Source organism: Caenorhabditis elegans, chromosome IV, assembly GCF_000002985.6.
Source record: "Caenorhabditis elegans chromosome IV".
NCBI classification, from domain to species: domain Eukaryota; kingdom Metazoa; phylum Nematoda; class Chromadorea; order Rhabditida; family Rhabditidae; genus Caenorhabditis; species Caenorhabditis elegans.
Genome location: NC_003282.8, coordinates 4,421,078 through 4,434,735, shown reverse-complemented (window position 1 = coordinate 4,434,735; position 13,658 = coordinate 4,421,078). Strand labels below are relative to the sequence as shown.

The window sequence follows — 13,658 nt, the reverse complement described above, 5'->3', positions numbered from 1 at the left end:
CCTCCGTCAGTTTCTGAGCTAGTGATTTCAAATATTCATATTTTCTAACAATTAGGGTTTTGTTTGAAAAAAATTAAAAAGTTAATTAAAAGAGGTTAAAAAAAAGTAAATTAATATAAAAAAATTTAAATTTAATTTCACGTAACCACGACAAAAAAAGGAAAGAATCTTTCCGAGCAAAAAAAAAAATGTATTCCCAAGTTTTAAATTTTCAAAAGTCGACGTTCGAAGCAAGATGATGGAAAGTCAAAAAGGATACATGTACGAAGGAGAATCAGTGGTACAACTCGCCAAACGAATGATTGAGCATCTTCTGAAATGGGGCGTCACTGATGCATTCACTGACAAACAGATTTACACTATTTTGGAAAAGGTATGAACTTGAAAATTAGAGTATTTTGCGATTTCTTCTAGATTCTGAAAGTCCCACGCACAAGTCTGAGCAGATTTTGTAGTCTTACAATGATATATTTTCAGGCTGAGTCGACGTTGAAACCACTTCCAGCAATGCTCCAAGTTGAGCATCCAATCACAATTGTCGGAGATATTCACGGACAACTGGATGCTCTCATTCGTTATTTTGATGCCGTTGGATATCCTCCAAAAGTTCAATTTCTATTTCTCGGGGACTATGTGGATCGTGGAGCCAAATCATTCGAAGTGTCGCTTCTTCTTTTCTGCTACAAAATTCGATATCCTCATTTGGTGCATTTGCTACGTGGCAATCATGAATGTATGAAAATGAACCGGTTGTATGGTTTCTATGAGGAATTGACAAGAAAGAGAGGAGGAAGGATGTGGAGACAATATCAGGGAAACAGAAGACTATCCCGTAATGACGACTTTTATAATATCTCTATGCCTTTCAGAATGTTTTCAACGAGCTTCCACTCTGTGCTCGAGTTGGTCAACGGATCCTTTGCATGCACGGAGGAATCTCCCAAAACTGTAACTCGTGGGAATCATTCAAAGCTCTGAAGAAACCGAATACTCCATTAACCTGTGACGAAGGTCTTCAAGTTGATTTGATGTGGGCTGATCCAACTCAGGATAAGTGCAACACGTTTGCAATGAACAAAGTATCACAATTTCTACTATTTACATTGACGATTTGTACTTTTCAGCAGCGTGCAATTTCTGTAGTTTTCGGCCAAAAAGGATTGGATGATTTCTTGAAGAAGCTTGGCCTCTCGTTGATTGTCCGAGCTCACGAAGTGTCTCAGGAAGGATTCAACTTCTTGTTCAACAAAAAGTGTGTCACAGTGTTCTCTGCGCCATATTATTGTGGGAATGATACCAATTGTGGAGCAGTAAGTTATACGAGTTCATGATATCAATTTAAAAAATAATTTGGTTTTTTCAGATTATGCACGTCTCGGATTCTTACGAGCTATCCTTCACAGTTCTCCGTCCACGAATGATTGCAACACCAGAGAATTTTGAAATTGTAAAGCTCATGGAGAACAACTACAAAGGGCTGATGGTCGCGAGTCCAGATCCAAGTGAGTTCAAGTGCCTTACCACTGAAAAATCTGTACATTTTCAGACCGTGGTCGTCATTTGCAATCTGCTGATGTTCCCCAGCCAACACCACCGTCTGTGCAGCTCGTTCCGCCTGTCACAAAGCCAGTTGAAATTAAAAAGCAGTGATCTTTGAGATATGAAATAAAATTTATGGTTTATGATTGTTAATTTTGGTTCATCAGAGCTGGAGCAAGTCTGTAAGTTGTTTCGGCGGAAGACCGCTGTAAGTCTTCTTAAACTGTTTACCACTGAACCACCGAAGCGATGTTTTTTTCTTTAAACCGTTGTGATGACACTTCTGTTGGCGCGAGAATCAATAATCCACTTTTAACCATAGGAATTGCACTGGATTCAGTACTTTCAGACAAAAATTTCCAGACTTACAGCGGTCTTCCGCCAAAACAAATTACAGATTCTGAAAGCTCAAGATGTCAGCTGTCGATATTTCCTTTAATGGTACAGCATTGTAATAGGAACATGACAGGTATACTGTTCGGCTTCTGTAAATTAAAATATCTCCAGATATGATTTATTTTTTTGGCAGACTTTTGATTATATTGAAAATACTTAATTTAATTTAGTTTAATGAAAAACCGGCTGTAATGACGTTTTCCGGGCAATAGGCGGCCAGGCGAGGTAGGCAAGGTAGGCGAGAAGGCGTGCGGGCGTGGTGAATGCCTACACCTCGCACTTTTGAAATAAACTCCCCATTCCGAATGTTTCAAAACGAAAAACCGGAATCGGAAGATGAAAGCTTGCGATAAGAGGGGGGAAGACTTTAGAAATTAAATTCATTTTGAAAAAAAAGAGGAAACTTTTTGAAATAATTTATTCGAACGAGTAGGAAACCCATAAAAATCTAGTTCAATTCCAAACTTTTGACGATCCTCGCTTCTTTTTACGGACCATTTCTCCAAAGATCTCAGTGAGATTTGCCTAAAAAATTCTTATTTCATTCATGAATTCATTTCCCCTAAAGTATTACCTTTTCCATCGACCCAAAGAATGTATTCACATTGAATTCCAGATTTTTGGCGTACTCCTCATTGACGATATTCATATCAGATGCCCATTTCGGAAAGTTCTTTTGCTTGCTCTTATCCCTCTCAAAGTCCGAATCACTTTCGGATTCCACACCGTAATCAGTTGCCGATTTCGGCTTGTGGACGCGTGTTGGAGTCATTTTGTACGACATGACGGGCTGAAAAAAGATTGATCACGTGCCTAGGTGCCTACTGCCGGCCTACCTTTGCCGGTTTGGCTGTTGCTGCTTTTGCCGGTTTCACTTCCTTTGGAACTGCAGGTTCTGCCGCTTTCTCCGTTATTTTGGCAACAATCGGCTTGATCTCCTTCGCTGGTGGAGCCGCGGTTTTCTGGAATACTATTGATTTTGCGACGACACTCCGATATCCCGCTTACCACAGATTCCATGACTGGTTTCTTTTCTTTCGGAGGTTGAGCTACGGTTTTTGGGATCTTTGGTGGTGGGGAACTTGTGAGAAGTTTCACTGGTGGAGCCGCTGTTTTCTGAAGAAAAAGCTATGGATTTTTGCGACGATACTTTGATATCACTTAACTTGGATTCAATCACAGCAGTTGGCTTCTCTTCTTTCGAAGGTTGCACTACGGTTTTCGGAAGCTTTGGTGGTGGTGAGCTGGGAACCTTCTGCACCTCCTTTCCACGTTTCCTATGGTTCAGAATTTTCTGACGAAGATTACTGACGTGGCTGCTCTCCACTCCAGGCTCCTGCTTCATCTTTCCAAACATTGAAGTGAACACAGGCATCTTGGGATTCAAATTCAGAAGGTTTCTGCAGTGTGTGGATGATGAGATGGGCTTCTCCACTGGACTGATCTCAGGTCTGACAACAGGCACCATAATCTTTGTGGAGCAGGCTCTAATCGGAGTGCTCGTCACAATTGTTGTATCCGCATTCAGTTCCTCTTTCATCGAAAGGTTATCCATGTGAAGTGTGGTGTTCTGGATCAGGGTTTCATCGGGATCTTCCTCGCCGCTTAGCTCACTGATATCTTGGCTTACAGGCTTCATTGTCACTTCCTCGCCGTCTTGTGTAGAGTCGGGATCCAGAAGCATAGCAGTATCCATATGATCATCATGTTCCTCAGCCTTTAACTCCTCGGCCTTGACTTCCTCGAAGCCTGGGGGTTCCTGAAAACTGAAGTTTTTGATCCAAAATTATAACTAGATATCCTCAATAAAATTATCAATAAAGATTTGCAACGTGGCAAGTTCGTTTAAGAATGTTCTGTAGTTCAGAAATATATGCAAAATATATATTGGCAAGTTCTTAAAAAAACTGGTTCAAAAGACTAAATCTGGGACTAACTGGGACTACAACTAAAAGGCCTCTCTTTGATCCTCTTGACTTACAGTGTTCATGGTTATCTCGCCACCTTCTGAAGCATCCGACAGGTACATAGCAGTCTCTATGAGCTCATCGTGCTCTTCAGCCTCAATCTCTTCAACTTTGACATCCTTGAAGCCTGGCGGTTTCTGAAAGTGGTATTGAAATTGGTTCTTCAAGGCACCTGGCGGCCAAAACTGACCGGATAGTTTCTATCAATCAACTTTTGAAGTTGTTCAGCTGGAAAATCTTCTGTGGCCACTTTCTTAGCGACATCGTTCAGTTTTGCAAAAAGTTCCGCAAAAACTTTATTTGATGCTTTTTCGAACTGGTTTTCACACTCTTGGAGTTTCTGAAATATCGAATTGGACTACAATTCCTGAAAAAAAAAGCGAGCACCTGTGACATTCCATCAACTTTTAGGAATTCATCCCATGTCGGTCCAGCGCCTGCCACGTCGGATTTCGTGTGATTTCTAGAGCTTGATCTTGTGAACACCATAGTTTTGTATCTGGAAAATTTACATCAGTTGGAACAAGATTTTGTATTCAACTTACGTTTCAAATTGTGAAATTCTTCTGTGAAATTGGTTTCGAAAACTGAAGAAATCAAGGAAATAGTTGGGAATAAATAGAGACGCCTCGTGGAATGATTAGAAAAATAAATATCATAACTGTGGAGGGTCACGCAAAACAAATTAATTTTTAAATTTCAATAGGTACGTACATAAGCATTTAGGCATGTAGGCATGTAGGCATGTAGGCATGTAGGCATGTAGGCATGTAGGCATGTAGGCGTGTAGGCACCTAGTCTTCTTTGACTTAATTTGTACTTTCAATTCCAGACGACTCAACTTCCTTCTGGCAGTTTTGTATACATACTTCTTTCACATTATCGATGACATTATACTAAATATTACTTTTTATTATTTTTCCCGTTTTCTCGACCTCCCTTGTGACCCATATCCTCATCAAAAACATGAAAAACAATGTGCTCTGACTCCGCCCACCCGACTGCAACGACTACTATAAAAGTGAGGCCATCGGTTGCCGTAGAAGCAACGATGCATCTCAGTGAATTTTGGAATATTTTTCTGAAAATCGTACAGTACACCTCCGCGTTTATGTCGGTTTCGTTGAACTGTATTCTCATATTTTTGATTTTGGCGCATTCGCCGAAGAAGCTCGGGATGTACAAGTACTTGATGATCTACATATCCAGCTTTGAGGCTCTCTACTCATTATGGGATGTTACCACTGAACCGGTAAGTAGTTGAAGGGGTACTGTAGGATTACTGTAAGGGTACTACGAGGGTACTGTAGAATAACTATGTTATTACTGTAAGTCACTATGTCTTTAAATGACTAGCAGTACTGTAATAATAAGGTTCCTGTAAGATTACTGTAGGATCCATTCAAGTTACTATTGGGTTACTGTAGGTCGCTTACTGGCTTACATTAGGTTACTGTAATATTATTGTAGGGTACTGGGCGTATTGTAGGGGTACTGTTGCGTTTTTGTACGGTTTCTGTGAGAATTCTGTTTGGTTACTGTAGAGCTACTGCACACAAAATGGCTCAAATTTTAATTTTCAAACATTGAAAATGTATTCCAGATGGTTCACTCGTACAAAGCGGCGTTCGTTGTGTTCCGAAACTTTAAAAATTCGGATTTTGACCGTGAGCATAGCTTCATCCTCATCGTGATCTACTGTGGCTGCTTCGGCTTCTCGTTGGCAATCTTCGGTGTTCACTTTGTCTATCGTTATGGTGCAGTGGTGAAAGAGTTCCGTGACAAGTGGCTCGGCGGGAAAAAGATCTACATTCTGTTCTTCATGCCGATTTTCTACGGAACATGGTGGTCTGTCCTTTGTTATTTGTACTTTCATTTCGATGATTCGACGGATGATTATATGAGGTATAATTGCTCTCCAGGGCTGTGCTCCTCGACTGGGAAAGGGGGGGGGGGGGGGTGTTCTGGGTAAATAAAGCTTCCAGTTCATTTTCAGAACATTTTCAGAAAAACGATATTTGACGGGTATGACACTAAGATTGAGGACACCTCCTACATCATTGTCCTCTTCCACCCTGTTGATAAAAATGGAACTTCTCATCCGGATCCGGCGGTTTTTGCCTCGATCGCTTGTATGTGGTTCATGATTGTGAGTTTTTGAAATTTGGGCAAAACTGAGCAGCCGACATTATTGGGGGAACGCGATAAATCATGTTAGAACGTTGGAGGTAGCAGCCGACATTTTTTGAGCCTTAGGTTATATCAATGAAATGACCAGCCGACGTTAGTCTAGTCACGTGATAGTCTACGCTGGAATGTTATAGTGAGCAGCCGACAGTTTCTTGGAAGGGTATTGTAAGATTACTGTACCGGTGCTCCATGGGTACTGTAGTGTCACTGTAGGATTACTTTTGCAACATTAAATTACTGTAGGACTACTGTATGGGAGCTCCAGGGGCACTGTAGAGTTACTAACGTTAGAAAATCAAAGTTTTGCAACCGACATTAACCGAGGCTCGCGTCCAAATTTTAAAACGTTGCAGCTAAGCTCAGTGTTCTCGGTATTCTTCTTCGGAATCAAATGCTATTTTCGTATAACTGAAGCGCTTTCAAGAACATGCAACGTGTCGAGTGTCACTAAGGGATTACAGCAACAGCTTTTTCAGGCACTTGTTGTTCAGGTATTTTATTATTTTTATTAATTAGGAGTTTTAAACATTGTTGGTATATTTTAATAAGACATTCGGGTCCCAGGGCGAGTATAATTTGACCTCAAAATTTTCAGACTTTCATCCCCCTGATCCTCATGTACATCCCCATCGCAATCCTCTTCACATTTCCGATGATTGCTGTGGATATTGGATTTGCGAGCAGCTTCGTTGCGATGACAATTGCAGTTTATCCAGCCATTGATCCCCTGCCAAACATGTTTATTATAAAAAATTATCGAAAAGCAGTTTTTGGTAGGATTTAAAATGCTAGGTCAGTTCTGAAATTATTAAATTTTTCAGCCTTTTTCTCTGCCATTTTTCGCAATCCGTGTGGGTCAATCCGCCGTGCTCAGTGTACACAAATCGAATTGGTATCAAAAAGTGAAACTCCGAAGAATATTGGCTTGTAAAAATTTCTTACCGATTTTTTTCCCATGTGCTTTTCTGCATTCCAAAACAATATTTTTTCTATGATAATCCTGTGAATAAATTGTTCCAATAAAAAATAAAAGTAAAATATTGTTTACGGTACTTCAAAGTTGTCAAAAAAAAAACAGCAACTCCACAGAGCACCTACCAGAGATGGGCGGCATATTTATAAAACCCCCTGCGCTAAAGTTTTTTTTTCGGAAATTCGAAGAGACAAAAATTTTTAATTTCTGAAAATTATTTTAGTTTTAGTTAAAAGTTTCTAAAATTTGATCAAACACCGACTCAAATACCCGGTTGCCAAGATGCAGGCACATGAAGTTTGAAGCAGTTTTTAAGCCACTTTTCAAAAATTTTCAATTGAAAACAAAACGATTTTTAAAAAGTATAAATATTTCTCTACATTTTCATATAAAATTCTTTCCAACAGCTTCGAGATAACAAAAAGAAAAACCGGTATTTTGTAATTCTCTTCAATCTCTGGTGAATTCCCGGGTTACGGTAATTCCATAAGTACGCAAACCACTTTGCTGACGTCATATCGTAATCCTATATAGGACCCGATGACCCAAATGATCAAATGACTGTCATCTGATCAAAAGATGCACACTGACTGAAAAACAAATTACGATCGGACAAAAACACACGAAATATCGCAACATTACTTCCCTTATAGAATATACTAATTTCCGCCATACTCATATTACGTGGGATATTTTTTTTCTAAAATGTATATGTAGTAACAAAAAATACAATTTCCAGAGTTGAGTTTTCAAGTTGGGTTTTCTGAAAAACGAAACGTTCAGGATAATTTAAAAATGTGAAAATAGAGAATTGAACTGTTATTAGGGGAGAAAGGTATAGGTAGGCAGATAGGCCTGTAGGCATGTAGGCAAGTAGGAAGGCACGCAGGTAGGCATATCGACTTTTAAGACAAAGTATAGACATATCAATTTTTCAGTTAGCAGGTAGACAATTATGATCGGTTCGCTAGAGGGATATAAATTTTGGCTCGCAGGAACGTAAGTATGCATAGGTATTTTGACTAGAAGGAATGCAGATAGGCACGCAGGTTAACATGAAGGTAAGCATGCAGGCACAGTAGGCATGTAGGCAAATATATAAATAATAAAGAAAATAGCTTTATCAAGTACATTACATTAAATTGGAAGAAAAGTTCAAAGTCTACTCGCAGTGGTCGCTTTCAAAACACCTTTTGCAGTGCATATGAATGGCATTTTTACTTCACAGCTGAAAGAAATACACGTATATATAAACAGCAAAGTGGCAACTAACCTTCCATCGTCGAGTTTTGGTTCTCCATTAGAACCCGGCATTCCATATGCAATAGATCCACATTCCTGACGACCTTGAGGTTTCCAAGCATGATCCGGTTGTTTGAAGCCCCATAGTTCAATTGGGATGTCTTCAGTTGCAACGTTGTTGAGCCATTCGTGAATTTTATTATGACCGCATTGGTGGTTTGGGTCGCTGTGGAAATAAAAACCTGGGCAATCTGGGCGTCGTCTATTTCCAATCCAATGATGTACTTTCTTAGAAATCAGCTCTGAAATTGTTTTGAAATTGGACAACTCAAAATGGAAGCTTCAGTTTATTATGAGAAAAATTCCCGCTTTTTTGTAGATCGAGCCGTAATGGGACAGCCTGGCACCACGTGTCATTTTAAGCTAGAAAAAACGTCAATCTACATATAAAAGCATCAGGGTATGTTCTCTTGAAAAATAGTTGTACAAAATAGTTGTATTTGAAAATATCTCGTAGCGAAAACTACAGTAACTCTTTAAATGTCTACTGTAGCGCTGGTGACGATTTTCGAAAATATTTCCTTTTCAAATTTTGACAGCGATCACCGTCTCCTCAGCTGGAAATTGATTTCTTGGCGCAAATCTCGTGCAGCGCGTGGGACTTTGAGACAAATCCGAAAACGCTAAATTTTGTGTTTTTTTTTTCATATTTTCATTTTATCAGGTTCAATCAAAGACTATATTTTAAATGTAAAACAGTTTTTTACCGAAAACGAATTGGAGAAAAACGCAATTTTTGGTTGATTTTACTTTTTTACGCAGGGCCTCTATTTTTCAATTAATTTTGAAAGTTTTTTTCTCTTCACCTTTCTTACAGTCATGTGAACAATTGATGCGTAATTAAAAACTATGATATCCACTTTAAAGTAACAAAAAATGAAGGAAATCACTTTTCAGTGTTAAGATTTTCCCACGCTCACGAGAAACGCGCAAGCCCCCTTGTTGGGTCATTTCCACGTGAGGAGACAGTGGCGATTATCAAATAAAATTATAAAATTATTAATAATTCGAAAAACGCGAAGCGAAATTGAAAATCGCTGTCAAAATTCGAAAATAAAATATTTTCGTAAATCGAGCCCGTAGATTACTGTAGTTTTCGCTACGAGATATTTTGCTTGTCAAATATGGTGTTCAATACGCATTTTCAGAATTTAGTGTTTGCTAATAGTTCAGACGGTTTTCAGAAATTGATTTTTTTTCTCGAAAAATCTGATATTTGTGTATTTTGCACATGAAAATATTAAAATTTCAGTCAACATTTTTTCAGTTGAATTTTTAGGTTGCATAGAAATTTAGTTCTTTAAAAAAATCTTAAATTTTTTCATATTTCGATATTTTTCTATATAAATTTCCGGAAAAAGAAAACGTTGACAAAATTATAAGAAAAAGAAGATTTCAATTAAGATGCCGCTAAATTTCTTGTAGAAAACTATGAGAAGCACCGAAAAAACCTAACTATCAATCGCTTCAAACTCGGCTTTATCATTGAATCCGCCCAATTGTGCACCACCGTCATCTTGACAATACTTCATTGCTTTATCAAATGGAAGTATCATTGAAACAACTTTATGTCCAACATGCATTCCGTTAGCTCTCTCGTAGTGAGTATAGCCCTTTGGTAGATCAACAAAGTAATTCATCTTCCTTCCAAATTTACACCAAACCGGTACTGACTGAGAATCTGACATTGGTCGGAATTCAGTGTCTATCTCAGAATGTACAATCGCCACCGAATTCATATTATCACATCCAACTGATGTCTCTACGGGAAGTACAAATGGTGGCATCTTTGGATCCGGGTAGGCAACTGAATACTTATGAGTGCTTTTCAGACAAACATCTGAAGATTTCCTTTTGGATACATCCATTGTAAAGTGTGCTCCGGAATTAGAAATCGCCCAGGGCTCCGTGTATTGATCTGACAGGGCGCTCATTATATCATCGTTTGGAATGAATGGCTCTACATCGTCGACAAAGAATGGCCGCAGTGTTTTCTGAAATTAAATATTTGAAAGAGCATAGAGTGGAAAAAAGTACCCGGGTAGATTTGATTAAATTCAATTTTATTCTACAAGAAAAAAACAAATAAAAAACCAAATATTTTTCCTGTTTAAGCTCTCTCGGATTTGAGTACTGCGTGACCAATCAACGATAAGATCCGCCCACTTTAAAACCAATCGGATGGGATGTGTGGAGTTCGAAGTCGCTGATTGGTGTGAAAGCGGGCGTGTCTTCTCTTCTCTTTTTAGCCAATCAACGAAAGTGGACAAAGTGAAACGTCGTTGATAGGTTCAGCAGTGACCCCACCAATCAACGATAAGCTCCGCCCACTTTTGAACTAATCAAAGAGAGTGGGTGGAGTTGGACGCCACTGATTTGTTTAGCAGTAATCGGATAAATCAGCGATTAGCACCGCCCACTTTCGTTTATTGGTTGAGTTTCAAAGTTGAATTTTTTTTCGGTTTTTTTTGTGATTTTTTTTGTTGCAATTTTCAATTTCGTTCTAGTATTGTCGAGTTACCTGACAAATCTCCGCGTTCGTCTTGCTCCTGGTGTAATGAGAAGCCGATCGAATCAGAACTCCATCTTCCAAAAAAATAGATTGATGATAAATTTCGGAATATCTTCGTCCAAGATACGCGATTTCAGCCAGCGTCCTCTCAGGTTTATACTGGCACAAAATACCTAGTCGAATAATCGGATCGATTCGAATCAGCGAGTTGGGGAACACGGAAAAGACAACCGTATGACCTGTAAGTGCAAGAGCAAGTGCATCTCCATCGACAGCTCCAGTTGACTGAACATATTGGTTCCATGTTTCTGAACCATTCACCCATATTTGATCAATTCCGCGGAAATAGTTCTTCCAAACTCCGACGATGTAACGATGATGGAGAAATGCGATTTCTCCAGTGTGACCGTCCAGGTTTGAGCAGACCTTTATCGCTTCAGCTTGAGTAAATATTTTGTTTTTGTAAGGGTGTCGGAAACAGTAACCAAACATTTGAATCCATCCATCATCACATGCCATTGTGGCTTCTGAATCATAAATTAGTTAGCCACAGGAATACCTAACTGGGTGGCACCTAAGCGTCTATCTACATGCCTACCTGCGTGCCTATACGATAACTTACCAATGCCTGCCTGCGTGCCTATCTGCATGCCTATGCCTACTAAAGTGCTTTCAAGCCGAAAATCTACATGCCTCCAGCTTGCCTATACAAATTATCTACCTGCTTCCTGACAAATTTATATGCCCATCTTTTGTCCTAAAAGCCGATATGCCTACTTTCGTGACTACCTGCGTACCTACCTGCGTACCTACCTCAGCGCCTACAATCTAGAACGTATACCTACGTGCCTCCAAGTGTCCGCCTTGTAGGCGCGCAGGTAGGCGTGTTTTATTCCGGACTCACCAACTTCACAAATTGTCTGCGGAATACCACCATCCTCATTTCGTATAGCACTCCTTAATCTCCATGGCGCGTACAATCGACAAAACTCATTTGCATCGTCATCAGTTTCGGTCAACACTCGGAATGTAATTGTGCAAATGTCGCCGATGATTGCCTTGAAAAATGTTCCGTAGCTTTGTTATTCTCAACTTTCGCAAAAAATGATCAACTACAACAATCTAGGAAATGACATGAGAATCATTTTTGCAGTAAAAATTTTTGAATATGTTTTGAGATAACCAAGATATAGACGGTCAAAGTTTGTGATTATACATGGTAGTTTTTTCCAGAATTTTTGAAACCAATAAACAAAATTTATACAAAATCTAGGTGGAAAATAAATAATGCAATCGCTTTTACGGACGAGTTTTCTCGGAAACTCGGCCACCAATTATATTCTTCGGCCGGCGGCCACTAACATTAGCATTTTCCCTTTGCTTGAATATTCCACCAACATCTTCGCAAGCTTTCTTGAGGCCAAAGTCGAGCGGTGTCCCGTTTGAAGTTATTGGTTGGTTTGAATTTTGTCCCAATACATAGCCAACAACAAGAAAGAAAACCAAAAGCAGTCTCATTGAGATTTTTTTTTGGAAAAATCGGAAATGTTATATTTCTAATCTTTTTGAACTAGAGTTTTTTCTCAATTTTCTGCGTGGACCACATTTTATTGGTACTGGCTGAAATTAAAAAGTTCACGCAAGCTATATGAAATTACTTCACTAATGGAAGAATGAAACCTCTTACACGGTCGTGTTGATTTACGCGGTTGAGCGGTTTTTGCCAGAATTTCTTTAATTTTTCATATTTAAAATTTGAATTGCACTCATTGCAAATGAATTGCATCTCCTCTAATGTTCTGCCAATAAATTACGGAACCATGAGAAGTTAGACCATTAGATGAATTCCCAAAGTTAGACCATTAGATGAATTCCCAAAGTTAGACCATTAGATGAATTCCCAAAGTTAGACCATTAGATGAATTTTCAAAGTTAGACCATAAGATGAATTTTCAAAGTTAGACCATTAGATGAATTCCCAAAGTTAGACCATTAGATGAATTTTCAAAGTTAGACCATTAGATGAATTCCCAAAATTAGACCATTAGATGAATTTCTAACTTTGATTCAAAGTTAGACCATTAGATTTTCAAAGTTAGACCATTAGATGAATTTTCAAAGTTAGACCAGTTGATGAATTTCCAAAGTTAGACCATTAGATGAATTTCCAAAGTTAGACCATTAGATGAATTCCCAAAGTTAGACCATTAGATGAATTTTCAAAGTTAGACCATTAGATGAATTCCCAAAATTAGACCATTAGATGAATTTCTAACTTTGATTCAAAGTTAGACCATTAGATTTTCAAAGTTAGACCATTAGATGAATTTTCAAAGTTAGACCATTAGATGAATTTCCAAAGTTAGACCATTAGATGAATTTCCAAAGTTAGACCAGTTGATGAATTTCCAAAGTTAGACCAGTTGATGAATTTCCAAAGTTAGACCATTAGATGAATTTTCAAAGTTATACCATTAGATGAATTCCCAAAGTTAGACCAGTTGATGAATTTCCAAAGTTAGACCACTAGATGAATTTCCAAAGTTAGACCATTAGATGAATTTCCAAAGTTAGACCAGTTGATGAATTTCCAAAGTTAGACCATTAGATTTTCAAAGTTAGACCATTAGATGAATTTTCAAAGTTAGACCAGTTGATGAATTTCCAAAGTTAGACCATTAGATGAATTTCCAAAGTTAGACCATTAGATGAATTTCCAAAGTTAGACCAGTTGATGAATTTCCAAAGTTAGACCATTAGATGAATTTTCAAAGTTATA

At 38.5% G+C, this 13,658-nt stretch overlaps 4 protein-coding genes across 5 annotated transcripts; 2 read left to right on the top strand and 2 right to left on the bottom strand.

The window, feature by feature from the left end:
• Positions 1 to 194: 194 nt before the first annotated feature.
• On the top strand, positions 195 to 1,687 carry R08C7.8 (Serine/threonine-protein phosphatase). Its single transcript, NM_068162.5, has 6 exons — positions 195 to 373; positions 478 to 813; positions 870 to 1,079; positions 1,125 to 1,310; positions 1,364 to 1,502; positions 1,547 to 1,687. The coding sequence occupies exons 1-6, from the start codon at positions 260 to 262 to the stop codon at positions 1,648 to 1,650; spliced, it is 1,089 nt and encodes a 362-aa protein (NP_500563.2). The 5' UTR covers positions 195 to 259; the 3' UTR covers positions 1,651 to 1,687.
• A 654-nt stretch (positions 1,688 to 2,341) lies between these two features.
• On the bottom strand, positions 2,342 to 4,507 carry R08C7.5 (ATF7IP_BD domain-containing protein). Of its 2 annotated transcripts, NM_001307696.4 has the most exons (9): positions 4,448 to 4,501; positions 4,290 to 4,401; positions 4,093 to 4,242; positions 3,917 to 4,039; positions 3,097 to 3,694; positions 2,944 to 3,051; positions 2,772 to 2,897; positions 2,510 to 2,725; positions 2,342 to 2,460 (listed from the first exon to the last, which is right to left on the bottom strand). In NM_001307696.4, exons 2-8 carry the CDS (start codon positions 4,389 to 4,391, stop codon positions 2,667 to 2,669), a joined length of 1,266 nt encoding a protein of 421 aa, NP_001294625.1. In that variant the 5' UTR covers positions 4,392 to 4,401; positions 4,448 to 4,501; the 3' UTR covers positions 2,342 to 2,460; positions 2,510 to 2,666. The 2 variants fall into 2 exon arrangements, with proteins under 2 accessions (NP_001294625.1, NP_001294624.1); NM_001307695.2 differs by having other exon boundaries at positions 2,944 to 3,694; positions 4,448 to 4,507.
• Positions 4,508 to 4,734: 227 nt separating this feature from the next.
• Positions 4,735 to 7,135, top strand: str-185 (Serpentine receptor class r-10). Its single transcript, NM_068160.2, has 6 exons — positions 4,735 to 5,154; positions 5,506 to 5,807; positions 5,910 to 6,051; positions 6,446 to 6,583; positions 6,688 to 6,865; positions 6,914 to 7,135. The coding sequence occupies exons 1-6, from the start codon at positions 4,954 to 4,956 to the stop codon at positions 7,021 to 7,023; spliced, it is 1,071 nt and encodes a 356-aa protein (NP_500561.1). The 5' UTR covers positions 4,735 to 4,953; the 3' UTR covers positions 7,024 to 7,135.
• A 1,034-nt stretch (positions 7,136 to 8,169) lies between these two features.
• On the bottom strand, positions 8,170 to 12,407 carry clec-175 (C-type lectin domain-containing protein). Its single transcript, NM_068159.3, has 6 exons — positions 12,242 to 12,407; positions 11,784 to 11,937; positions 10,889 to 11,406; positions 9,824 to 10,361; positions 8,339 to 8,609; positions 8,170 to 8,293 (listed from the first exon to the last, which is right to left on the bottom strand). Exons 1-6 carry the CDS (start codon positions 12,395 to 12,397, stop codon positions 8,221 to 8,223), a joined length of 1,710 nt encoding a protein of 569 aa, NP_500560.2. The 5' UTR covers positions 12,398 to 12,407; the 3' UTR covers positions 8,170 to 8,220.
• Positions 12,408 to 13,658: the final 1,251 nt, after the last annotated feature.